This window comes from Natator depressus, chromosome 7 (genome assembly GCF_965152275.1).
Source record: "Natator depressus isolate rNatDep1 chromosome 7, rNatDep2.hap1, whole genome shotgun sequence".
NCBI classification, from domain to species: domain Eukaryota; kingdom Metazoa; phylum Chordata; order Testudines; family Cheloniidae; genus Natator; species Natator depressus.
In genome coordinates this window covers 45,266,428-45,293,471 of record NC_134240.1, presented here as the reverse complement: position 1 = coordinate 45,293,471, position 27,044 = coordinate 45,266,428, and the positions used below count along the sequence as shown (strand labels likewise).

The following is a 27,044-nucleotide window of genomic DNA, read 5'->3' as shown; positions in this document are numbered from 1 at the left end:
AAATGCCTGCCAATTTTTCATCACCTTGTTTTCAAGTGCTTTCAGAGCAGATGATTATATCCAGAAATACAGATGCTAGGGTACTGGGGGTAACAATCTGTCAACCCTTTGTTGCTTTGAATTTGACAGCTTCTAGTCCACTTTTCTAGTATTTACTGCTGGTGTGGGAAAATCAGCTTTCAAATCTAATGTAGTCAACTCTAAAGTGTTTATGTTCTGTAACAAAAGGAGACAAGAGAGCACCCATTTTTCTTTAGGTTTTTCATTTATTTATTTTTAACTGTCACTGGCTTCTAAAGATATACTTTTTCATCTGTGTTGGTTTTCCATATAGCATACTGAAGGATAGCTCATGCTAACACGGTGTGAAAAATGTGTAAGGTTAAAAAACAAAAAATCAAACCCTTTCAGGCAAATATTGTGTTAAGCAGCCCAAAGAAACTAAATAATGAAGTAATGGAATGGCTATCCAGCAATGCAGAGCCTGTTTGGAAGTATGGTTTTTTCCACTTCAGTACTTGGAGAAGCTGATGCATTTAAATCTGTTCATTAACCAGAAGCACAAAGAAAGAGGCAGTGAGGGAAATCCTTCTGTATCTGTCACGGTCTACACCTAAACGGAAATGTTCCTTAACCCCTTTCCTAAATCCACTGTATGGATCAACACTACAAGCTTTCAGCCTTGTCTTTATCTCACTTTTTGCTCGTGACAAGTATAACTCTTTAGCACTTAATATTAGATACAGAGCTATATTATTTTGCCGAGACTTCTGTTGGGAGTTGTTTATGAACAGGAATCTATACAGGGCCTCCTCCTTGCTGCATTATCCCCACTCCCACTGTGTAGCCCCATGAAGTTTGCAGTCTGAAGCATCTCACAATTAGAGATCTGAAAATGCCAAGGCTAATTAATGGGGGAGGGAGGTGGGAATTGTCATATGGAAACTGGTTTCTGAAGACCCTCAAGCATTTTACCTAGCATTTCTTACTAATGTTTAGTGGTCAAACTTAACACCTAGCAAACCACAATGATGGGAAAGTGATAATGCATTTTAATCAGTCTCATTGCTCAAAATGCAGGCTGAGCCATTTATGCACTTGCTATGGGACTATTAAAGAAATGTAACAGTCTGTTGACATGAAAGAGAAATGTAGGTCAGAGTTGATTATTTGCTTTGAAATTTCTCGTGGTCAGTCCTTAGTGAAAACTGCACACATTTTCCTCAGAACACTTCATATGGCGAAAGGAATTAATTTACATCTATAAACTAACTTTCTGGAAATACATTTTACTAATTATAATTGGGTATTTTGGAGCCTCTTGCTGGTGACCCCATCTTGCTGAAGACTGACTCTGGAAATCAGAGTTCTAGTGACAGATTACAAATCAGTCCCTAGCCTGGTTTAATAACAATATTTGATATTGACATAGCATCTTACATTCCAAGATGCTTTACATAGGTATATATAAAGGAAACCCATAAGATACATACAGCTTAGATACCGTGATTGACATCACAATGAAAAATGAGGGGAGAAGGCATTTTAGTCAAGCACACTGATGCAACTGCATTTACAAAAAACAGCTTGGGGTCTGTAATGTTAATGCAGAGCAAACAGGACCTTTTAAAAAATAAAGTGTTTCCCACAGCAAAGGGTACAAGAGCAAATGTATGTACTTTGGCACAGAAAAGGCGTCATAAACATACAGCTAAGGGTATCATAAAATCCCTCCTTACCTGTAAAGGGTTAAGAAGCTCAGGTAACCTGGTTGGCACCTGACCAAAAAGACCAATAAGGGGAGAAGACACTTTCAAATCTGTGGGGGAAGGTTTTTGCTTGTTATCTTTGTTGGTTCTCTCCGGGTCAGTGAGAAATCAGGACAGGGAAAATACATCTCCCAAAGCCCTACTTGAACTAAGTATCTAAATTACAAAAATTGTAAGTAAAGCAAGGAAATGCGTTAGTTTATCTTTTGGTTTAGCTTGTGAATTTTCCCTGTGCTAGAGGGAGGTTTATCCCTGGATTTTTGTAACTTTTAAGTTTTGCCTAGAGGGAAATCCTCTGTGTTTTTAATCTGATTGTCCTGTAAAATTACCTTCCATCCTGATTTTACAGAGGTGCTTCTTTTACTTTTTTCCCCTTTATAATAAAGTTCTGTTTTTTAAGAATCTGATTGGGTTTTTAGTGTCCTACAAACCCAAGGGTCTGGTTTGTGCTCACCTTGTTTATTTTTCAAGCCTCCCCAGGAAAGGGGGTGTAGGCTTGGGGGGATATTTTGTGGGACTAGGAACTCCAAGTATTCCTTTCCCTGATTCTTTGTCTAAATCACTTGGTGGTGGCAGCATACCTCAGTCCAAGGACAAATAGAGATTTGTACCTTGGGGAAGTTTTTAACCTAAGCTGGTAGAAATAAGCTTAGGGGGTCTTTCATGCGGGTCCCCACATCTGTACCCTAGAGTTCAGAGTGGGGAAGGAACCCTGACAGAAGGGGTGAGTTAACTTGATCAGATATTGAACCTATGATTGCAGAGAGTCTAGTTATTCCAAAGTCAGAAGATTGAACTACTGAATTAAGTTCTTCACTTTAACGATGAAGATAATTTTACTGTCTTAAAAATATTTACTTAAATATTACATTGGTTTACCACCTCTGCCACTGGCCCCCATGAGTTGGGGTCACATTTCTCTGAGATGGTAGCTGTCAGCAGGAGGTTTCTAAGCCCAGAGGCACTAAGACCTTGCCTACACTACACAGTTTTGTTGACAAAAGTCAGGTTTCGTTGACAAAACAGTGGAGGTGTACACACTGCAATGCTCTGTCTGCCAACAAAATTCTCCTGCTTTGCTGATAAAATAAAACCACCTTCACGAGAGGCGTAGAGATTTTTGTGGCTAAGTTATATTGACAAAGTGTCAGTGTAGACACTGCGCTTGGTTATGTCACTGTAAATGGCCTTCAGAAGATATCCCACAATGCCCATCCTGACTGCTCTTGTCAGCAATTCAAACTCTGCTGCCCTGCACCCAGGTACACAGGCATCCACTCCTCCCCCTTTAAATGCCCCGGAAGAGGCAGGCATACCAGAAGGCAAGGGAGACAAACCGTCGCTCTGGTGCTGCGCCAAAGACGCGCCACTTCTATATGGAGCTGGATGCCATCCTTGGCGGTAACTCTACCACCACCACCACGAGCCCCGTGGATACTTCGGTGGGGCTGGAGGCAATGGACAGTGAACTCAATGGCAAGGAGAAAGTCGTGGATCAGGAGGTCAAGATGGAAGATGATGTGCAGCACACGGCAGGGTCATCTGGTGGCACAGTGAGTCAGGACCTCTTTTCCATTCCGGAGGGGTCTAGCCAGTCCCAGCAGTCTGTGTCTGGTGTGCATGATACAGGAGAGGAGAGCTCTGGTAAGTGATCTTCTTGAGTAGATGCTGCTTGATTATATGAGGTAGAGCTGTCCTTTGCTCTGTATATTCTCGAAGTGAGTAAAGGGATAGAAATGTACAAGACTAGCTGTGTTTGAGTGTGCTATACATTCCTCTGTGCAGCTAAGCAGAGTGGTGGAACAGTGTGTTAATGTACACCGAGATTTCACGGGAATCCTCCATAGAGATCTCTAGGAAACTTTTGTGTAGGTACTCGCCAATCCTCTGCTGAAGGTTCCCTGGCAGAGCTGCTTTGTTCCTTTAGCCATTGTAGGAAACTTTCCCACGCCAATAGGCAATCACTTGTGCAGGGACCAAAGCAGCACACAGGCGAGCAGCATAGGGACCCAGTCTGAAGCTGCATGCGTGCAAGAGATGCACCCTTGCTTACCCTCAGGAGTGAAATATTGTCTTTGATAACCCACCTGAGGAAAATGGTGGCAGAATTTACAATATTGTCCCTAGTCACCTGCACCGATCCCCTTAAAAAAAATCTACCTAGACCCTCTGCCCGAACCTGAACACCCAACCCCGACCTGGGCCAAACTCACCACGCTTAGGGTGTTTGCCAAGATGTATGCTTGTCAAGGGACAGTGTGAAAGTGATTCGTATGTTAAAAGAGATGTATTTTACTGTAAAGATTCAATGCTGTGTGTGAACTAACCATCATGCTTCTTTGTATTTTTTTCTGTGCTCCTGCAGATGTGGCCTTCAGGGGAACCCCCTACACACCAGCGAAGGGCCACCGCCAGATAGGGAAGCGACCAAGGTGGAGCAAGGAGAACATGTTCCAAGAGGTGCCCCAATCCTCAGAGGCCGAAAAAAGAGAATGCAGTTAGTGGAGAGAGACCCTGAGGGAAAAATTTAAAATAGAAAGGCAGGACAGAAAGGAGACCAAGAAGCGCATTTGTAAAGGACCAGGAGCAGATGATAAAAGTGATGGAGGAGCAAACAGAGGTACTGAAGTCCCCAATCATGCTCCAGACAGAACACATGCATGCTCTCCCTGCTGCCCTGCAACAGATACAGAACTGCTTTCCATGTCCTCCCCAAACTCCTCCCACACATTCCTTGATACTTCCTGGAACATCTCGGTACCCCATTCATTCCACCCCTTCAGACAGCTTCCAAAATGATAGCTGGACTTACACACAGCTATGAGAGCCAACACTGCCCTGCACTCTTATCTCCCTTCCCACCAATCCTTTTGTGTGTGTTGTTAATTGGTATTTAATAAAAACAAACTCTCTGAAAGATAACCAATCTTTATTTGTCTCCTACTCATGGTGGTTGCTGCTGGTAGAAATACATAGCGGCAGTCTGATCATTTGCTGACCTCAAATCCTGCTCAAGAATCATCACAATTTTCATCCAAGGCAGCACATTAACAAAGCATGGCAGAGTGCTGTATAGAAAGACACATTACTGGTGCTCATTATCAAAATCTTGCCTCAAAGCCTCCCTGATTTGAATAGCCCCGTTTTGCCCCTCTAATAACCCTGGTATCTGGCTGCTCAAATTCAGCAGGCAGGCAATCCATCTCCGCACTCCACTCCAGGGGAAAACTTTTTATTCTTAGCCTCACAAATATTATGGAGCATGCAGCAGGCTGCTATGATTATGGGAATGTTTTCCTCATTTAGGCCTAACCTGCCATAAAGGCACTGCCAGCATGCTTTTAATCAGCCAAAGGCACATTCCACAGTCATTCTGCATCTGCTCAGCCTATTCTTGAAGCACTCCTTGCTGTTGTCCAGATTTCCCATGTAAAGCTTCATGAGTCATGGGAATAAGGAGTAGGCTGGGTCTCCCAGGATCACTACAGGCATTTCAACATCCCCCACTGGAATCTCTGTTCTGGAAAGAAAGTCCCTGCTTGGAGCTTTCTGTAGAGGCCAGTGCTCCTGAAGACGCATGCATCATGCACCTTCCGAGACCACCCCACGTTGATGTCAGTGAAACGTCCGCATGATCCACAAGTGCCTGCAATACTATAGAGAAGTACCTCTTTCTATTGATGTACTCCATCACAAGATGGTCTGGGGCCAAAATTGGAATATGCATGCCATCTATTGCCCTTCCGCAGTTAGGGAATCCCATTGCCACAAAGCCATCCACTCTTTCACACATATTGCCAAGAGTCACAGTCCTTTATAACATGATGCAATTAATAGCTCTGCATAATTGCATTAACACAGCCCCAGTGGTCAACTTCCTGACTCCAAAGTGATTTGCGACTGACTGGTAGCTTAACCAGCTTCTACACAGCGATCGTCAGGCATTTCTCCGCTGAGAGGGCAGCTCTCATTTTGGAGTCCTTGTGCCGCAGTACTGGGGCGAGCTCCGCACACAGTTCCTGGAAGGTGGCTTTCCACATCCAAAAGTTCTGTAGCCACTGCTCATCATCCCAGACCTGCATAATGATGCAATCCCATCATTCAGTGCTTGTTTCCCGAGCCCAAAAGCAACTGTCCACCATGTTCAGCTGCTCTGTGAATGTCAAAAGTAATCTGGCATTGTTTCTTTCCATGGCACACAGCAGGTCAGGCAACTCTGATTCCTGTTCAGATTTGGAGCTCATGATATACTGCATGACCATCCACGACATGTTCATAACAGTGACCACAACAGTAGAGAGCGGTGCAGGATCCAGCCTTTCAGACAGAGATGGCGGGTGCACAGTAAACAGGGGCCATTGAAAAATGCTGGGAAATGCAGTCAGAAGCCCATAGAATGCTGGGACAGAAAGACCTGCATCAGGGGACGTTGAGCCTGCACCCATGATGCACTGTGATCCACTCTGCTTTCCCACAACTCCTAGCTGCAGAAGGTGGCAAGTAGCACAGTGGGATGGCTACCCACAGTGCACTGCTCTCACTGTTGATGCTAGAGCACCAAGTATAGATGCACTCTGCTGACAGAAGGAGCATAGTGAGAACACGCACAAGTGGTGTAATTATACCGTTTTTGATCGTCAGCTTAACTTGCATCGACAAAACTCTGTAGTGTAGACAAGGCCTAAGGGTTGCACAGAAACCACAGCAAGTCTTCAGTCCCACATCAGTTCATTAACTGAAATTATCCACGTTCATTAATTACACTTAGAAAGCAAGAGGTGCTATTCCGCAACAAATGTTTAAACGGAAATGAGAGTGCAGCTTTAGGGTGACCAGATGTCCCGATTTTATAGGGACAGTCCTGATTTTTGGGTCTTTTTCTTATATAGGCTCCTGTTACCCCCCACCCCCGTCCCGATTTTTCACATTTGCTGTCTGGTCACCCTATGTAGCTTGCTTGTGACTAAAAAGGTCTTGTCAATGACTTTAGAAAATGATCTAAGTCAGCTTTAATACAGAATGGCAATGACATTTCAAATCAAAAGGCCTGGCTAACAGAATTCCTGCTCTTTAAATCAGATCTTTCACATCATTTATAAAACAAAAATAAACAAACAAAGAAGGACTTTTCTCACATACCAGCTAATCTATTTCCTCTGTGTGGCAAAAGTGTAAATTGCAATGGCTCCCTGAAGCAGCAATAACTGATATTTCTCTATTCATGGTTTTGGGAGAAGAACAGTGTGGCTTGGAAGCCTGGATTGTTTAGGATGTCATATCTTTGTAAGAAGAATATTGCAGATTAGAAAATGGGATTAGTTGTAGCCTCATACCTTTAAGGCAGGAATAATACTGCTATAAGATTCATTTTGGGTGGCTGTCTAGGTTGAAATGAAATATGTAATGGAAATTTTCAATAGCATAGCACGAATGTCTCTGCTTGTGTTACTTCTCTCAACAAAAGTGGGTCTAATTTCCAAAGCCAGGTATTAGCTGTTACTGAGCATATAAAGTTCGTAGAATTCACCTAGTCAGTTACTACAATTTATTTCTCAGTGAAATGCCTTGAAAATGCTTTTGAGTGTGAAAAATGTTACATAAAACCAAATTATATTCTTCTGTATTTTATCAGAAAAATATACCCAATGGGTCCTTCCTCCCTCCACTGGAGTTTTTTCCCCCCTCTCTGTTTATGAAGCCTCAGGTTCAGAAAACAAATCCTGATCAAGCTATAAACCTAGCAAGCTTTGGCAACTTTACTTATATGAAAATGAAATCCTCTATCTTCTAACCTAAAAATGCCATGAAAAGCTGCTATAACTATATATTGGTTTTGTATTTGTATATGTACCAAAAACGGAAAAGTGTACTGCAGAACGTTTGAAAATCGCGAATGCTCATCCTGTGTATTAATGGCTTTAAGCTGAAAATATCTTAAAAAATATGAACTACTCTAGTTTAGTGACAACTTAGTAGCTGGCATCTATTATAGTAAGGAGATTTTTGCTAAAGGGATTTTCATGTTCTCTGTTGAAAGGGTTTACCATGATGTTCTGGCCACAAAGTAATTATACCTTATAGTAACAGTCTGCATTTATAAAAAGAAAAGGAGTACTTGTGGCACCTTAGAGACTAACAAATTTATTTGAGCATAAGCTTTTATGCATTTATGTAGCACTTTTCATTAGAGGATCTCAAAATTTTTTAACTACACTTACAACGACCTTTTGAGGAAAGGAATGATTATTATCCCTATTTTATATATGGGAAAAATGAGGTAAAGAGGTTACATGACTTGTTCAAGGTCACAGAATAAGCTAGAGACAGAACGGTAAATCTTGAAGTCTTGACTCTCAACATCTGTTTACAGAGTGGCCAGCTTTCTCCAGCTTTGCAGCCTTCTGAAATGGACTTAATACATCAATGTCCTTTGGGGAAAAAAGGCAGCTCAGTTCAGTTTGTATTTGTACCCAGCTTTCTGAATAATTGAGGAATATTTCAGTAAAAAGGAGTATTTACCCAGGGAGTCTTTACAGGATTTATTAAGTAAAAGTCCAGTCTCTCATGGCCTGCAAAGCCAGGCGATTAAGGACTATCTGTATATTAAAAACTTAACATGTGCGTCTGTTTATATCCAACTGTCAAAATGGCCCTATTTATGTAGGGCCCAATCCTGTGAGTTACTGAGCCCCCTCTATGCATCTTAAGTCACTGGGGCTCAGCAATAGGAAGTGATAGTATTTTATAGGATTGGGCCCCTATACTCTATAAAAGAATGCCTGGTACTCATGGAGAGACAGTGGGGTAGAATGGGCAATCAAAATATATTTGTTTTTCAGTTCCCTGGTTCTGAAACAAAAACAAAAACCAAACAAAAAACCCAAGAAACAATCAACCCAGACCACACAACACATGTAAAAATTAGGGTTCAGATCCTCAGCTGGTATAAATCAGCATATCTCAGTTTTGATCTTAGGCAGCCTGATCTTGCCACCCTTACAGTGGGTAGTACCTTCATCCATGAATAGTCCAATGGAAATAAATAGAGCTACTTAGTATGGTAATGTTCCAAACACGTAAGGATGACAGAATCAGGGCCGCGGTTAGCAGTATGATCATAAATTCTGTATCTTTTGAGCCTCACTAGATTTTTCTTGTAACAAATCACAATTAACTGTAATCCGTATGATGTATAGGAACCCTTAAGCAAAAGTTTCTCTTATACGGTATCATGCTATATCTGATTTATAACTACTCTCTTGTTCTTCCAATCACCACTGAAAACCTGTAAAGGGTCTACCGGGCCTGATTTGCATTTACACTAAGGACACTTTTCATTGTTTTGGCAGTGAAAGAATCCTTAAAGTTGGTGTAAATAAACTTGTCATAACGTAAATGAGTATCAGGTCCTATTCTTTCCTAAAAATGTGCATGAGACTATATTAATGTTAATAGGAACAATGGGAAAGTAGAAAGGGGACACACAACATCTATTATTATTTATTCTTTCTATTACGGTATCATTATTGGGATTAGTACAATCATTTTAACCCTTGATGATCACTCTGGCTTTTGGTGAAGAAAATGGTCAGGCTGTATTTCGCTCTGCTTCTGAGGGGAACAAGGGAAAGACAGAATGTCACATTAATCTGCTTTCTGATAATAGATTTTTGGACCTGTGGATCCAAAGGAATTAATACAATGTCTTCTATAAATAGATTTATAGAGCCAGCAGGATATACCTACACAAATATTTGTATTTAGTGTCATGGTTTTGCTCCCAGATTAATTTGGAGAAAGTTGACCACTCTCTTTCCTTTCCTTCAACAAGATTTTTTTTCATATTGATAGAATCATGCAATCTTCAGGGTGGGTAAGGCACACTAGTGGATGATTCAGCATATGCCCTTGTGTAAATAAATGACTGGTTTCATTATCCTTCCTGTCTTGGTTAGATAGGTGTCTTTTCTGTCCTTGAATATCAATGATCCAGAAACTTCCTTAACAGACTGTTCCATTTTTTCTCTCTGTTTTTACAAACAGATTCTTCTAATATTTTACCTAAATTTTCCTTGCTCCATCTTAACACTTGCTTATTTTCTTTTTTCTGATTAATGAAAATGATTGGTCTTCATTCTCTTTGTAACACATATTTATGCCTTTTTTATTGTTGTTTAACACATATATGCCTTTTTTTTATTCTTGTTAACCCTCTTCGCATAATTGTGCTCTGAGCAGCTGACAAGCCCTGTCATATCCTGTTATTAATGTTTCTCTTGCCATGACTTAGTGAACATTCAAAGCACTGATGCCCAAAGCTTTCTCAGCAGTGATTCTGATTCATCCTGTTATACTTAGCGACTCTGTCTGGAATACATTAGTGTGAAGAAATACTGATAATACACTGAAAATGCCCATCTGTTACCAAAGCTTCCCCGCAATGCCATTATGGTTTGTTACTTTTACCAATCCCCAACATTCCATGAAAAAAACATGAAGTAAAGATGGGGAAAAATCAAGCAATAAGCAAACATTACATAGAAAAGCAGAAACTTACACCCAACTATCTTCAGCTCTGCATCAGAAACAAAGAGGAGAGAATGAAGCAAAAGTAAAGAGAGGAACCAGGACAATTAGAAAGGAGAGAGAGAGAAAAGAGAAAGAAACGTCACTCACAAGTAAAAGATGAAGCATGCACTTTTCATCAGAGGATCAAAGTAAAAGACAGCATAGGTATCAGCACATGGGGAAGGGAAGGGATGTCCTTCGGGAAACTGACAAACACCATGCCTATGCAACAGATTTCTGATAGCAAATTCTGTATACAAATAAAGTTGCAATCCAAAAGGCAAGCAGCACATGCCTCATTGCATTTGTCTCTGGGGAAAGGTAAAATTATCGTCAGGATTAAATGGACGTTCTTAAATCCAATAGCAATTTAGAAAGAAACTTCATAAGCCTGGTATGACTGAATCCCTTCTGATTCACAAGGACACAGAACAGCATTACATTCATCAGGATGCTCTTCTCAGATCACAACACAATGAAAATCTCAGAACTTCTAAATTTAACATCGAAACAGACATGATTGTCCAAAGAGACTTTAGCAATGCGCTGCACAGCTATGCAGGACATATGCATGACTTGACTGGTTCCAGTAATTCTGTTCCCTAATGATTGCTGGATATTAGTCAAGATTCTTGGTCGATGGGGGAAGAGAGGTTTATTAGAAGAATCCTCACTAGTGCCATTAAAAAAGCCAGGGAGGAAGAGGGGAAACTGGGAGAAAAGTAGTAACCTTACAATTTTAATGTTTGGATGTCTGGGGGCAAAGGGAACTTGCTGACTCCTCATAAAAAAGGAAGAGAAAAGAATGTTAAAGTTCATTTGAAATGGGTTTGAATACATTAAAGTTATTTGCTTTCTTTTGACAGTTTTTGGCTTAACAATCAGATCAGTGTATATGAGCAACATTAGGTGACACAGCCTCTACATGGTTATTAATCCTCTTTTGACCGTCACCTCTTGAAAACATGCACCTAGTTGCAAAGTATAATTCTGATAGAAACCTTTAGGCTCACTGTTAATCGTTTCAGAGAGAAGAAACCTTGTCTTTAATAACACAGCAATAGCTCTGAAGTAAAGCAGGGAGAAAGCAGTCTGAAAGAGAGATTTAACAAATACGTGGACATGCTCAAGAGCTAACAAAAGCACCCAAAAGGTTTTGACTTGGTAACCAGTAAAGTCTTTTCTAAATCACTGAAAATACAAATAAAGTTGTCAGAAAATGAAGACTTTTGAATTTGACAGTGATAACACTGGAACCAAAGATTATGTAATCTTTATTCTCATAGTTCTGCTAATTCAATCCTCATTTATACTATCCCTGGTTCTCTAATACTGGACCTCTTCTAAACAGAGTCTATCAATTGCGTCAAACTGCATCAGATGGATAAATATCTGCTACGGAATGGATGAGATCAAACACGTTTTCACTTGTAAAAACATACATCTCCAGGGGTGAAGGGGAACTAACCTGCATCATTGAAATTCCCTTATTTTTTTTAGTATACTGATTTTGCTGATGGAGAGTTGTCCAGGTAATTAAGTGTTTGCTTTATGCATCACTTCACATATGACTGCTTCTTTCTTCCTACCCACTTACACTGTGGTCATGTGCTCCTTTATACCTACTCTTCGTCTGAGCATGGACTCTTCAAGGAAGGGTACTGGTTGTCAGGGAGTGTCCAATGTGCTTGTCACCATTTCTGACATAACTGAGCCAAATTTTTCAAATGTGAGTGCCTAAAGTTAGGCACCTAATTCCATATTTAGGCACCTAAATAAGAGGCCTAATTTTCAGATATGCAGAACATCTGCAGCCACCATTGGATTTAACAGAGTTCTGGTGTTCAGCACCTCTAAAAAGAAAGAAACAATCATTTACCATGATAACTGTGGTCCTTCAGGATGACTGTCCATGTAGGCCCACACTTTGGGGAGATGCACATCCCTGGTTCACAAGTATGGACTTTCTAGTAATCACTATCTGATGAGGCTTTGGTTGCACCCAACCTCTCTTCACTCACTAATAATTGCCCCAACTGCCCCTCTGCATTCTTCTTTTAATTCAGGAATCCTTAATAAGAGACTCCAAAGAAGTGGCAAGGGGAGTGTGAATCCATATCCACGATCATCTCAAAGAACCACAGTTACTCTGGTATGCTGTTTTTCCTCCTTCAAGGATTGACAGTATGGATTCCCACGCTACTGGGGCAACAGCACGAGGTGTCTCTGGTGAGCATTAGCTGAAAAGAGAGTGCAGGACAGGCTCTCTTGAATTGGGCACCAGATCTAGAGGCCAAGTCAAGGGATTACAGCTGAATATGGAGCTGAAAGTCACAGCCTTGCATATTTCAATGATGGAAACACCATGAAGGCATTCTGTAGAAGCTGCTTTTAGTTTAATATTCCCGATGTCTCCCAGTGGCCAAACACCAGCAAAGTCACAGCAATAATGTACAAATAATCTTACTCATTTGGACAGCTTTTGTGTTGAGATGGACTGACTGCTAGACAAACCCCATATGCCACAGTCTCGAAGATTTGCAGACTAAGTTGATACTATTAGAAGAAACCTCTTAGGCTTAGATTGGGGACAGCCTTTGCATGGGGACTGCTCCCCCTCGATTCCTTTGCAAACAAACTGCCTAAAAGAGGAGAGGCATGGAGGAGGCAGGGCAACCCCCACTTTATGACAGCCCCAAGAGCAGGGCTGGTGTCCCAGGAAGAGCAAAACCAAAGAGGGAAGCATTGAGGCCATTGAGCTATTCATTGAACCTGCTACACCTTTAATGGTCTGAAGGAACCAAGGGGCAGTTCAACATACCCAAGAATGGGGATCCATTGGAGTAATTCATGAAGGAGAATCAGGCCACTTACCCAGGTGTCTAAATATGGATTTAAGCACTGAAATTTCAAAAGTCTGGCCCTGATGTCAACTACAGTAGTCCACTGAGTGGGAGTTGTGATTTTATCCTGATATACAACCTTTTGAATAGCAGACTGCAGAGTGATGTGGTACCATCATGCCATTGGGCCTGGCTTATAGAACACAGGTTTAGAATATAGTTAAATAAATTAAATTCTTTGGCATGCTCTTAGGCCAAAAAATGTCTTTGATAAATTCACTAAAAAGACATTCACATTAAATGTGTGTCAACTAATTGAATTTCTTTAGCTATATTCAGATTTATAAAAAAATTTTTGTGATCAATAAAACACAATTTTAATTTGAAATTGTTTCTTTTTTAATTCCCATGTAATTATCACAATATAGAATTTGGAGGTTAGCATCCCTGTGTCCTCATCCTCCTCTCTCACCCATCTTAATGCAAGAAATCCTGGTACTTTCAAAAGTGTTAAAATATATACGGTTCTAAACTTCTGATCATATCATTTACACTATATTTTCAAAAAATACTTCCCACATAATCCCTGCTGAGCTTTTCGCTATGGTTTCTATAAAGACTGCCTGATAAGACTGAACCAACCAAAGATGTTAATGTGCCAGCACAGTTTTTCCAGTACAGAAATCCAACATTTCTCCCAAACACTGCTCACACAAAATTTCCCAAATCTACAAAATCCTTATTGGTTCTGATTCGTAATGTGAAGTGAGGGAGTGGCATTTCAAATGCTGGCATATCAAGTTTATGTATGGCAGAGAGTTTCTAGGCCAGTTCCTCATTACACTGCATGAATCAGGCTATATGATGCCAACCTTCATGCCCATTGATCATAGGAATGGCCACATGCTAGTTTGGCCCCTAAATCAACTCAGCAGACTCAAGGCTGCTCTAATTTGTGCCCAAATGACAATGGACACAAGAGGCTACTCTGGCAGCCAGGGATAACTAGAATGCTGCAGCGCTGTGGCCAAGACTTCTGTTGGGAGGGGTTGAGTGTGTGTAGAATTAGGGATGCTGGGGGTGGGGGGGAAGGGGAGGGGAAATAGATGGTTTTACATGCACTTTGTGCTGTCAAACAATGAAGAAGGGCTATATTAAACCTGAGAATCAGCTCCACAATGTGGAAACTCTCCTGTTTCCCCAGGCTTTTTATTATGGGGCAGAATGGGTATGATAACTCTCTCTGGTTCTGAAACAGACAACCCTATACTTATTTCTAATTAAAAAAAAGAGCAAAACAGTCTGTTGAATATATGTTACATACGTCAATTTAATGAATTCTAGTACGGTTCTGTACTGTTTCAATGAAAAATACTTCAAATTGGCAATAGGTATTGTGACAGGGTCAGGCCAGATGGCTACAAGAGAGTGGTCGAAGGTAGATACATTAGTTCCAGGTTAAGCAGGTCCCTTTTCTCCTAGTAAGATAACAGGGACTATTCCAGAAACTCAGGAACTTTCTAGAACTAATTAAGGCAGGGAGGCCAATTAGTACACCTGTAGCCAATTGTGAAGCTGCTAGAATTAATTAAGGCTAATCAGGATACCTGGTTTAAAAAGGCTGTCACTCCAGTTAGTGAGGTGTGCGCGTAAGGAGTTGGGAGTGAGAGGACCTGCTGCTGGAGGACTGAGGAGTACAAGCATTAAAAGACAGCAGGAGGAAGGTCCTGTGGTGAGGACAAAGAAGGTGTTGGGAGGAGGCCAAGGGGAAGTAGCCCAGGGAATTGTAGCTGTCGTGCAGCTGTTTCAGAAGGCACTCTAGACAGCTGCAGTCCACAGGGCCCTAGGCTGGAACCCGGGGGAGAGGGCGGGCCTGGGTTCCCCCCAAACCTCCCAACTCCTGACCCAACACAGGAGTTTCCACCAGAGGTGAAGGTCTCTGAGCTGGTCCCCGACCCACATGGTGGATCAGCAGAAACTGCGGGGATTGTTCTTACTCTTTTTTCCCCATGCTGGCCAGTGATGAGGTTATCTGAGAGAATGGCAGATTCGAGCCATGAAAGTGGCCAAACTGAGGGCTGCCGTGAATCTCTGAAGCGAGCAAAATCCACCAATAAGCGCATGACCCAACAAGGTAGAGGAGGAACTTTGTCACAGTATGCTTTACTGCAATCAGGAATTTGTAATCTAGAACGTTTGTAATCTGGGAATGTCTGACATTATTGTCCATCCTTGAGTGAAAAACTATCCCAGTTATCAATGCTTAAGAAAGACTGAACAATAGCTTCTGCATTTTATAGTTAGAGGAGATCTACCTACCTGGCATTATGACATCAGGGAAACCAAGTTTTCTGGTAATAGACACCCCCCTGTTAAAGATCATGGGGTTCTCCCTTCGAATCTGCTCCATGTCCCCACGAAGAAGCTGTAGAGAAATTATAAGTCCTGCAAGAAACAAAGCTGTTTATTTTTCCAGATCTGAGAGTTCTAACTCAGTCCACATCAAACATATGTGGGAAATAATGGCTTGTATTACAGTATGTACAACACAATAATACACATAGCATTTTTTATTTGAATAATATCATGTATCTAAATCTGAAGTAATGCTGGAGAAACCAAACTGTTCTAGAGAACCAGCTAGGAGCGTAATGTAATGTTATACAGGACTGTGAATTTGAAGTAGAAAATTAAACATTGCAGGTTGACTGTAAAACACTTATGAGGCACTATGTTTCTTCCCGGTACACACTAGGCTAGAACCTCTTGGGAATAATAATGTAAACCTTTATCTTAATTGCCACATCAGTACAATGCTATAGGGTTTCCTTGAACTGTCTTCACTCTAACCTAACACCATACAACAATCTTGGAGCTCACTTTCACACTTTGTTTCTTTAACCAACTGATGTGAGAATGTTTGTCTCTAATGGAATTCCCTCCAATACTTAGGACTGTCCCAGCAAAAGCAATGGTCAATTTGAATGCAAGCTCAAGACATAGAAAAGTACAAGCGACCTGGTAACTTGCTGCCCTGTTATGTGGCCCTTTCTATTCTCCATCAACTGAACAGTTGAAGAGGGATCAAATTAATCTCAGCACAAGTGTTTGCATAGATCTTTCTCTAATTGCTTTTTATTTATATTTCATCGTAAAAATTACATTAAAATAACGTTAACATTGCAAAGCCAAGCACTCTCAAGTTAGTAAGTGCCAGAATGTAGGTTGCCTGTGCAACCTTAATTCAGCCTCCCTGTGAGTATGCATTATTAATTGCATGATCATGTGCTATTTTTTTGCCCCACGATCCCTGTCTCATTCAGCTAAGGGTAGTTACTTAATTTTTTTTTTATCCTCCATATTCAATCCCAGGCCTTATTTAACACACACTATCCAAACACTGCATGGAATACAAATTCCTGCATAGGCAACCTTAATTCTGGCATTTCCTAACTTTGGAATGCTTGCCTTTGCAATCTTAACACTTTTTTAAATTGAGGGATTTTTATGTAAAAAAAAGCAAAAAAGAAAAAGCAAAAAATCCATCACATGGAACCATACTGATTTCCAACATGGATGATAAGCAGGGTACAGACCTTTAGATTCACAGCACAGATCACCTGGGGTAATGGAGTAAATGGCAGCAGCAGAAGGCTGTTATCTATGGTGGACCAATCACAAGAGGGGAATGAGACACACACTTTGCAAGTGGGATTCATAGCTATTTGCTGACAGCAGAGGAATAACAGAATCATAGAAGATTAGGGTTGGAAGAGCTCTCAGGAGGTCATCTAGTCCAACCCCCTGCTTAAAGCAGGACCAGAATATAGTAACTCAGGACTGTCTTCAATTTCAGGTTCTGTAGGGGAGTGTTCTCTAGTAGTTATAGACCCTTCTGCTTCAGTGGCCCCTAAGACTGTCTACTCATCCTTGACTTCTGCCCCCAATTCCTACACTGATCTTATCCACAACTCTGACATCCTGGCTCCTCCCACTGGTTTCTGTCCCTTCTATGCCACTCCCAGCTCCTTTTCCTCACAATCTCTGTTCCTATTTAGCCTACAACCACCACCTCTTCTCTGCACTTCTGTCAACTTACCACACCTCTGCTCCCTGTTCCTTTCCAGCCTACTCATGGGTCCTCCCTCTGCTCCTGGAGCAGTCATGATTGGCTGCTCTTTCCCTGTAAATAGGGAAGTGGGGAAGGCAGCCAATCAGAGGAGGCTTTCCCTCAGGTAGGGCTGAAATTTGCATGAGGGCAGGAGAGTCTCTCATTGCCAGACTGGCTCCAGCAGGGGCAAATTTGTGCTATTCGCAATAAAATCATAAGAGGTGGCAGCTCTGCATCCCTAGCACCAGGACAACACTGCTGTCAAATTTAAGTACCTGTTGCAAAGCATGGAGGCACTACAGCTTCTCAACAAGATGGTTAGAAATATTCTTTTAACATGGGCGAACAATATATTTTCCCCTATTCTTGTTCTCAAAAAATTTGGAGCTACTTTCGCTGAAACTTTCAAATAAATAAATAAGCAATCATGCCAGAGGCAGGCACCTGTTATTGAAAATTTCAGTCCAAGTGGTTAAAGTTTAGCAAAGTTATGAGCAACTGTAAACAGAGTCTTACAACAAGAAGTGTTGGGCAACCTTACCTATAGGTGGTATTACAAACTCTACCTATAACATAAGCCTGCTTGCTAGCTGCTTCATTTGCCTTCAGTTGTACTTAGTGCCCTTTATGCTAATGGGAATTATTGCAAATTCAGTGACAGCATATTTGATATGTAAGCAACTGAAATCCAGAAGAGATTAGGATTTAAACCTCAGTGGGGTCCTGCTGAATTCTAAATTTATTTTCCAACAAAAGCAAAACTGCCTGTACCTTTAAATGACTGTACATTAAGGTTTCAGAGGAGCAGCCGTGTTAGTCTGTATTCGCAAAAAGAAAAGGAGTACTTGTGGCACTTTAGAGACTAACAAATTTATTTGAGCATAAGCTTTCGTGAGCTACAGTTCACTTCATCGGATGCACATGTACATTAAGGGTAACACATAGTAGGATTTGGAATGGAATAGCAATTGCATTTCCAAATTAGCTATCTATGTCACTTATAAACTGAGGTGGCTGACAGGATAAGGAGAAAGATTAATTTACTCAACAAATTACAAATTTATCTTTAATTGATTTATTTAATTTAGTAAATCTGGACTCAGAATACAGTAAGAACTCTGCCAAGACAATAACTGCCCATGGCTATTTATGAAGCACTCTGCGCTGCAACTATCAGAGCTAGTGTTCATGATAATTAATCTTCAGGTATAAATGCACTGGTCTCTCTCTGGAAAAATCAGATAAGTATCTTAAAGAAATGCAATATTTATCCCTTCACAAATAGATTCATGGTGTCCTAAGATGAGCATATCTCAGGTATGTGTCACTGCGGGAATCTTCATGGGAATACTTAGGTGGTATGATCCAGAATAATCAAGAGAGATTCTAATTAAATTTTTGACTCCTGTGCAAATCCTTCAGCTCCTGTAGAACTTCCCTCGATTTCTATCTAGGAACCTTAACAAGAAACATTGCTTCAAATGGATATATAAAATATTTTTGCCAGTGCAGTTAGCTGCTGATATTGTACACTTCCCTTGGCTACCGGTTTTCATAAGCAAGGGTAAAATGCCCAACAAAATTAAGAGTAGCCACAAATGAAAACTCAGAGATAGCCACTAGTTGTCTCCACTTTGATCTACAGACAATGGCATTGTACAGATATAATAAAGGAGAGACTTTAACATGCAGAATCTTTAATATTGCCAACAGTGCATAGGCAGGACAGAATCCAGCTTGACTTTCTGTATCCACGGCAAATTTGTAGGAGTAGTCATTAGAGATTTTTTTTAACCTGTAAACTGAATAAATTTTATATGGAAATTATTAAAAACACAAACATGGAACCCCAAAATGCCATTTTCAGAGAGTCATTTATCAGAGTTGTAATGCCCTATAAATCTTTACCTGACGAAATACTAACACCAGCACAAATAAACAAACAACTAGAAAGAATGTATGATGCCTGGCAATGAGCTAGGTGTGACAGCATATCTTGTGGAACTTCTCTGCCCACAAAGAATTCTCAGTTTTATCAAGGTACACTTTAAGGGTTCTCTAGCCAAAAAATAAAAAAAAATTACCATAGTTTGAGCTGGGTGCTGTGTACTTGGTACTGGACTTGCGGATAATGTTTTCATGGATCTGATACCATTCATTTTCATTGTTGCACCTAAAATAAAAGGGACACTAATTAAAGTTACCTGCTCTTTTTTTATCCAAATGATACAAAGAGAGAAAGGTTTACTGCATATGTTGTATGATTCCGTTTTGTGGGAGAAATCCAACACAGGCCTCTTTTTAACAGACAACAATGCACGTGTAATTTAATGAGGTCCTGCAAATACTATTACAGTATTGTATTTATAAAGTCAATATAGCAATATATTTTCAAAAAGTTTCCAGGATAGCAATTACAATATGTTTACTCATCTACCACTAGTACATAAGTTAAGTCTATTTTTTTGATTGATAAAAAAGTCAACTATTGATGTCAGTCCAGATGATGCACTGGTAATTTGTTCTATGAATAAATGTTATTTAACAATATTTGTCTAAGATAGCCAGCTGGACTGATCTTTAATAGTACAAACCATCCAGACACATTTCTTAGCTTGTGTTAGCAGAAATAATGCCTATGAGCAGGGTATGTTCTGAAATATTTTCTAACCAATATATCTTGGTCATGGTATTAGCTGCTTCAGATTTTATTGCAGATTGACTATATAATAATGCACACATCCACAGGATGTGTAAAAGATGATGTCTCCTGTTCTCATTTTTACAGATTGTTGATTTTCCACTTTTTACAGTTCGCTTTTCTAAGTCCCATCCACTTCTGACCTCTTCTTCAACTTTGTTCTCTCAAATATTAACTTAAAAATGTATGTTAATAATGAGTAATTAGAAAGGCAACTAAGAGACATATATAATAAAGAATGGGCTGGATTCTCCACTGTATTACTATATAGCTATGCTGAAGCCACTGGACTCATAGTGGCTTCAAACTGGTGTAATGCAGTGGAGAATCAGGCCCAATCTCTTCTCACTCTTCTGTCCCTCATCCTTTGTCCACAATTATCTGCTCTATGTTACATCTAACACAGATTGTAAGACTCTTTAGGGGCAGAGATTTGTCTATTTAAAAACTGTAAAGCACTATGCCTACCTATGGGCTATATCAACAACCCAATGACTTATTTTTTTGACATAATAAAGTTCCTATGTATAGTAAACAGTTGGTTTTGAGTAACATAAAATAATAATGTATGTTCATTGGTACTTGAGACCTTTCTTCTTACTTCAAATTCTTTCACAAATCTTCCCATGCAGGACAACCCACTATGGGTTTATGCTCTTTTAGTCTGACCCATTAAACTCAACTTTTCTCCAGTGGATGGATTCTTTCAGAGCATTACTTTGTATATGAGTGTTTGTTTATATTGCTCAGCCCTTGATGATATTGTAGCCAGTATTTTTTTCTTAGATTCTTGTATATCAGGGGGTAAATTTAATTATCTGAGATTACTGCAACTCTATTTTACTTACTCTATTTTACTTAGTCTTACAGTTGCTGAAGAACTGAGCAGTAAGTGACTACCCAAGGTCATTTAGTGAGTTGGTGACCCTCAGTCCTTTGCTCTAACTATTGGAACACAATTAATGAGTAAGACAAGCAACCACAATAGCCAGCATAAAATATGCAATAGAAGACTGGGAAAGCAAGGAGATATACAGCTTAGAAAAAGCACGTGGTCTCCCCTCTTTCCTCAGACTCTAGGGAGAACAGAACATTGTCTAAAAAGTGAATACCATCCATTTGCTGAAGTCTCATTAGTAACTGAGTAATGAGAGGCTCTGACAGATTTTATAGTCCCTTAAAGGCTTGACACTTGTAACTTCTTGACTTGCCAGATCAGTCAATACCTTGGAGTGTTACACAGGTGTAAAGATACTAATACCAGACTTGCTTCTTTGTCAGGCTTCCTTGTAGCTTTCTAGGTCTACAAGATTGCAAGAGCCACTTGCTATAAATGTAACATAGCCACAGGGCAGAAAGAACCCATAAGACCTCTGATCTCCACATTCATATAGCAGCTCTACAGCTTTAATGACCAATATGGGTCTCTTCTATAAAGACAATTTAGCAAAGCAGACTAAAGTTAGTGATTTCAATGACCGCTGACATTAATCTTCATAAGAAGAGTAGATTTACCAGTTTTTCACAGATCTTACTAATAAGACACTTTATGATATCTCGGGAGCTTGCAGGGCAGGGGCTGCTGCAACCTTGTACAGTATGTGTTTCACTGTTCCTTCCACTTTCCTGCTGACCTCTTTATTTTCAGAAATTAAGTCACCTAGCATATGCTACATGAAAACAATCCAAAGGGACTAATGTAAAGCAGTCACACACAAAAATTAATTGTAAAATATCCAAGTGAAATGGAGACCACTAATAATGTGTTGAAAACATATATTTTTAATTTCTGATTCAAAATTTTGTCTTCCGGCAGAAATTTAGTCCTGGAATTATGACAGTCTACATTCATGGATAATTTTTTTAGTGCACAAAATTGTGGAATGAAATCTAATTTTGGAACTGACATGTGGGATGACATCTTTGGAAGTTGTATGAAAGCATGTCAAGGATGAGTTATGATATGCTGAGTGTCAGTACATCTTGTTTCATCCTCTAACCATTGGAAAGATGGTAACAGCTCAGAGTTATAGGGTGAATATGTGAGCTGTGCACAGTTCTTTCACTTATGAAAAAAGTCAATTTATTAAATATTACTAAGCATATGTACCTATTTACTTTTTAAAGTGAAATAACTCCTTAATTATTTTTTAATAGAAACATTAGGGACTGATCAAACTTATCCTGTCAAGAACTTAAAATTGATACAAAGGAGAAATTAGTTACTGGATGAGAATTACAGTCTATATTGGGACATGTGGGGGAGAGGAACTGGTTTTCTGCCAATTTTCACATCTTTGATATATATGATATATAAGGAAGGCTCGAAATGTTTTAATCAAACAAAACATCTCAAACAATAAACAACATGTTGTTGATATTGGAAACTCAAGTCTTGTGTGCCTGTGAACCATAGAAAAATAGAGCTGGAAGGGACCACAGAGAATAGTCTATGTTAACTGGAGAATTAGGCCTTAATATACACTAGAAAGAGTTTGCTGGCAAAATTGCTAGTGGAGATGCAGTTTATACCAGTACCCTGAACAGAAGCTATCCTGGCTGTCATGGTTGCGGGGTGAGCCATACCTTCTATCCCTTTTTCTCCCTGAGGTGACAGGGCCAACATCCTTTACTTCTCTCAAGGATAGACCCATGCAGTTCAAACAACCTAGGACAGGATCTCTCGATGACAGCTTCTCTGTTTACCAACTGTGTTAACATGACAGGCCCAGCTGCGTTTGTCATCTGAAAGCCCTTTTCTTCCAGGAGTCTGTGACAGCAGCTGATTAAAGTGACTCAGAAACAGCTTTTTTAAAGCATTTATTCATTCACCCAAATAGATATAGCACACAGAGAAAAGGGTAAAAACAATAAAGGCTGATATACATATACGCTTCCCCTTACGTAAACCTTAATCTTTCCTTGAAATTTCTGGTAAGTTCCATTCAGCCCAGTTATCTCCAGCTCTGGGCTGGAAGAAGTAGGTTGTGCTGCTGTATCATGCTCTGTATATCCCTCTAGGTACATATACACTGCATGTTTCTTTCAGCATTATGCGGAGTACATACATGTATAGTTCCCCTAGCATAAGTATAAATAGCAGCATAGATAGATGGGAGGCACAACATAGGTAAGTAAAGACACGCCTGAAGAGTTATGCGAATACCATACATACTCTCTGCTTGCCCAAGTCATGTTCCCTTGTTTGTGCAGCTATTTTTAGCAGTGTGGTGTCCCACTGCCTCCCCACTGCTGGAGTCTTTACTGTCTGCAGGAAAAGACTCCCCCAGCCAGGAAAGGCTCTGGCATTGGGAGGCAGCAGGGAAAGCCTTGGGCAGCTCCCAGGCTTTCCCTGCCACAGGGCTCAGCCTTTCCCAGCTGCCTCAACCTCCCAGAGCCTTTCCTCACCACAGTGAAAGGTTCTGGCAGCGAGAAGCTGCTGAACCATTTCCATGCTATCTCCCCACACCAGACCCTTTCACCGACCTGCTTTTCACTGCGGCACATAGCTATCACATACCATACATGCTGCCGCCAGTGGCGCGTTGTGTAGATGTAGGCTCATCTCCCCCTTTCTTTTTTCTAGGTCTGGGGTCCTTTAATGATTTAGTATCCCCTTTGATCCTAGGCTCAGGCCTGGGAAGGATAAACCTTGCTAGCAGTGGTGTAGCAAGGCCCGAGAAGGCGCTGGTGCAAGAATAGACAGAGGTCTCCTTTCCGGTTCCAAAATCTAAAATTTTGCTTACCTTTATCATCTTGGAAAATCATAATTTATCTATCATATCCATAAACATGCAGCCTAGATATTGTGTCATCACAGATAAAGCACCCATATACAAAACCTAATTATCATTTTACTAGTAAATTTTATCTAATTGAAAATCTGCACAATAGCAATCATGAGGCTTCACACATTAGTAATAAACACATTGTACCAACATAAAAATGTGTAACTCAGGTTTTGTGTGCCAAACTTTAAACTACGCATAAGGCATGTCCAAAGTATACACGTTGTTTGTCAAAAAGCACAAAGATGTGAGTTACCATTGTGTTACTCCTGTCTCAAGTTGGTGCAATTCTACTGGAACTGAGTGAATAGAGTTACAATGGGTGAGTAATACAATGGGAAATCAAGCCCCAAATCTTTACATATCTGAACGCACAATTTTGTCCATGGCCAAACTTGCAATTTGAGCACACACAGCATTTGCATTCACCAATCATGTGTGGGTAGGCACCAAATGAAAACAAGTATTGTCACAAACATATAGACCACTATAAATGTGGTCTCTGTGTCACAGAAACCAAGCACAAAGACCCATACTGCCATGTCGTCAAAAAACAAAACAGAACTAACTAGTAAAACAACTACATCTTCAGCACTTTTCAAAGATTGTGATACCTAGTCCATTTTACATTACTAAGTCAGGCATTTATTACTCCTATGGGAATTGTGTGCCACTTCACATGTGCAGAATTCATGTCCAGTGCAGAATTTTTTCCCCAGGGTAGGAGAAGTGCTGCAATTCTGCCTTTCACCCACCAGAGGCCACTGTGGCACCACAACAGTCAGCAGCCAGCTGTGTTCATCACAGCATCCTGCCCACAGAGCCAGGTTAGGAGAGACAGAGTGGGGCACATAGGGGTGCTGGGGGGGGTCACAGACTGATTCAGAAGGGCTAGTGGGTGATACAGACTGGGGCACAGGCTGAGGAGCTACTGGGGTGACAGTGTTGAGCCAGGGGCTGAATGGTAGGGCTACATGGGGACAGAGAGTAGGGGACTGCAGGAATTCATGGGGAAGAAGGGCAGATGTGCCTGACTGAATGGGAGAGGCTTGGGGTCAGCCAGGGTCTGCATGCGTGAGACTCCTCAACTCCCTAACAATCCCTCCCCTCCCCCCAAAAAACCCTGTTCCATACTTCTCCCACTCACATCCAACAATCCTTCAGGTTCACTCCCGGGCTCCTTCCCCCTCCCTATGTTACCCAGACTTCCCCAAGCCTTTGCACTGCTTCTGAGAGATGTGGGAAATACATTTCTGTGTTGTAGTTTAAATAAATTACTCAAAGTTCTGTATTAATATGCCTAATAAGGAATCTATTTGTCAAAAAAACATTTCCTGAATCTTTTTTTTTGTCTCTATTGTTACAGAAATACTTGCTGACAGGTATTTTGAAATAAATTACCAAAATAATTGAAATAATTGAAACTGGTATGACAAATTGAAACTGGCGTGACAAATAAAATATGCAGAATTTTACAATATTGTGTGCAGCATTTTTTATTTTTTTGGCGCAGAATTCTCCCAGGAGTAACTTATGGTATGTCTGTTTCCATATCATATCATCTGTCCAACACCCTGACAACCCTGAACTGCCCACTTCATTTTAAGTATTCCCCTACTGCATGTGTGAACCCCTTATGCTTAACAATCTATTCCAACTTGTATTTAGCTCAGACACTCTGTTTACCTTCTCCAGACTAGAAGAAGAGCTCTGTGATGCTGAAAAGCTTGTCCCTTTCAACAATAAAAAAATACTACCTTCTCTTTCTCATATCCTGGGACCAACACGGCTACAACAACACTGCATATATCATAGAAATGTTACCCGACCTAGATAAAAAGCCAGCCCTCACCAACAACTGTAACATCTTCTAAGTACCTCTAAGATATAAACACTTTTTGGATACAGTATGATCCTACCTCATATGGTGCAAGATTCACTGGTATGGCTTCAGCTACTTTTGGGCCACTCCATAAACTCAATTTACCTGGCTGATCAGAGCAGGTTGCCAATAGTTTTCTGTTGTCAAAATGTTGCATAGGAGCCAGAGTGAACCAGTGCATCTAGCCCAGTTAGGAGAAACACATTCTAACATAGTAGAGAGATTAATTCCAATCAGGGGCTGATCCTCACCTGCCTTCTGCAACCTCCTCCTCCATCCCCTGGCCCCATCCCACACAACCCCTCCCCGGAGCCTCTCAGCTCAACCATAACAGGACTCAGCCCCCCCACCCCTCCACACTCTGTACCCCCAGCCTGCACTCCACATCCTCAGACCACCCCAGCCATCATCCACTGCCTGGCCCCACACGCTGTAGACCCCCAGTCCACCTCTTGCACCTTCCTGGATGAGCTCCTCACTGCTGAAGCAGTGGCCACAGTGCAAGTTCAGGTTGGTGGTGGTCAGGGACTGCCTGGGTGGCAGGGCCCATGGGGACCGGGCACAGAATAACAGGTGCAGGTTGGACACCAATTTGAAGTGCCAGCAACTCTGGTGGTGTTGCCAGGAGTAGCCACAAGTTGCCCATTGCCTGAGTTGTGGCCAAAAACTTACTCATACTGGAGGCAGGGCAGTGGCACTTGCTGGACTGAGGCAGCCTGGCTGGGGGCCACTTCTTGCTACTTGGCACACTGGTTGCCTATTCTGCCTATAGGTTGACAGTGGCATAATTACAGTGGTGCCTAGGATAGAGTGGTCTCTGCTGGTTGGCCCCCACAACCGAGTGGGCCCTACAACGACTGCACTGCTTGCACCACTGCAGCTATGACACTACTTGCTAGCCTGGACGGAGCTGGGCAGGAGCCTTTCCCCAGTTAACAGCTCCCCCTCCAGTGTTCCTTAAGGAGCCTCATCTCTGCCACTGTTTCATTTAATCTAATCTAATTGCCTTCTATGATGAGATAACTGGTTCTGTGGATGAAGGGAAAGCAGTGGACGTGTTATTCCTTGACTTTAGCAAAGCTTTTGACACGGTCTCCCACAGTATTCTTGTCAGCAAGTTAAAGAAGTATGGGCTGGATGGATGCACTACAAGATGGGTAGAAAGTTGGCTAGATTGTCGGGCTCAACGGGTAGTGATCAATGGCTCCATGACTAGTTGGCAGCCAGTATCTAGCGGAGTGCCCCAAGGGTCGGTCCTGGGGCCGGTTTTGTTCAATATCTTCATTAATGATCTGGAGGATGGTGTGGATTGCACCCTCAGCAAGTTTGCGGATGACACTAAACTGGGAGGAGTGGTAGATATGCTGGAGGGTAGGGATAGG

The 27,044-nt window shown here is 41.1% G+C and overlaps 1 protein-coding gene across 6 annotated transcripts in view; it reads right to left on the bottom strand.

The window, feature by feature from the left end:
- DOCK3 (dedicator of cytokinesis 3) overlaps positions 1 to 27,044 on the bottom strand; it is a 628,721-nt gene that overhangs the window by 134,042 nt on the left and 467,635 nt on the right. For all 6 annotated transcript variants that reach the window (XM_074958290.1, XM_074958294.1, XM_074958289.1 and 3 more), the window contains exons 13-14: positions 19,376 to 19,464; positions 15,500 to 15,625 (exon numbers count right to left, since the gene is read on the bottom strand). In XM_074958290.1, the coding sequence (XP_074814391.1) occupies positions 15,500 to 15,625; positions 19,376 to 19,464 (215 nt within the window). The remainder of the gene's footprint in view (positions 1 to 15,499; positions 15,626 to 19,375; positions 19,465 to 27,044) is intronic.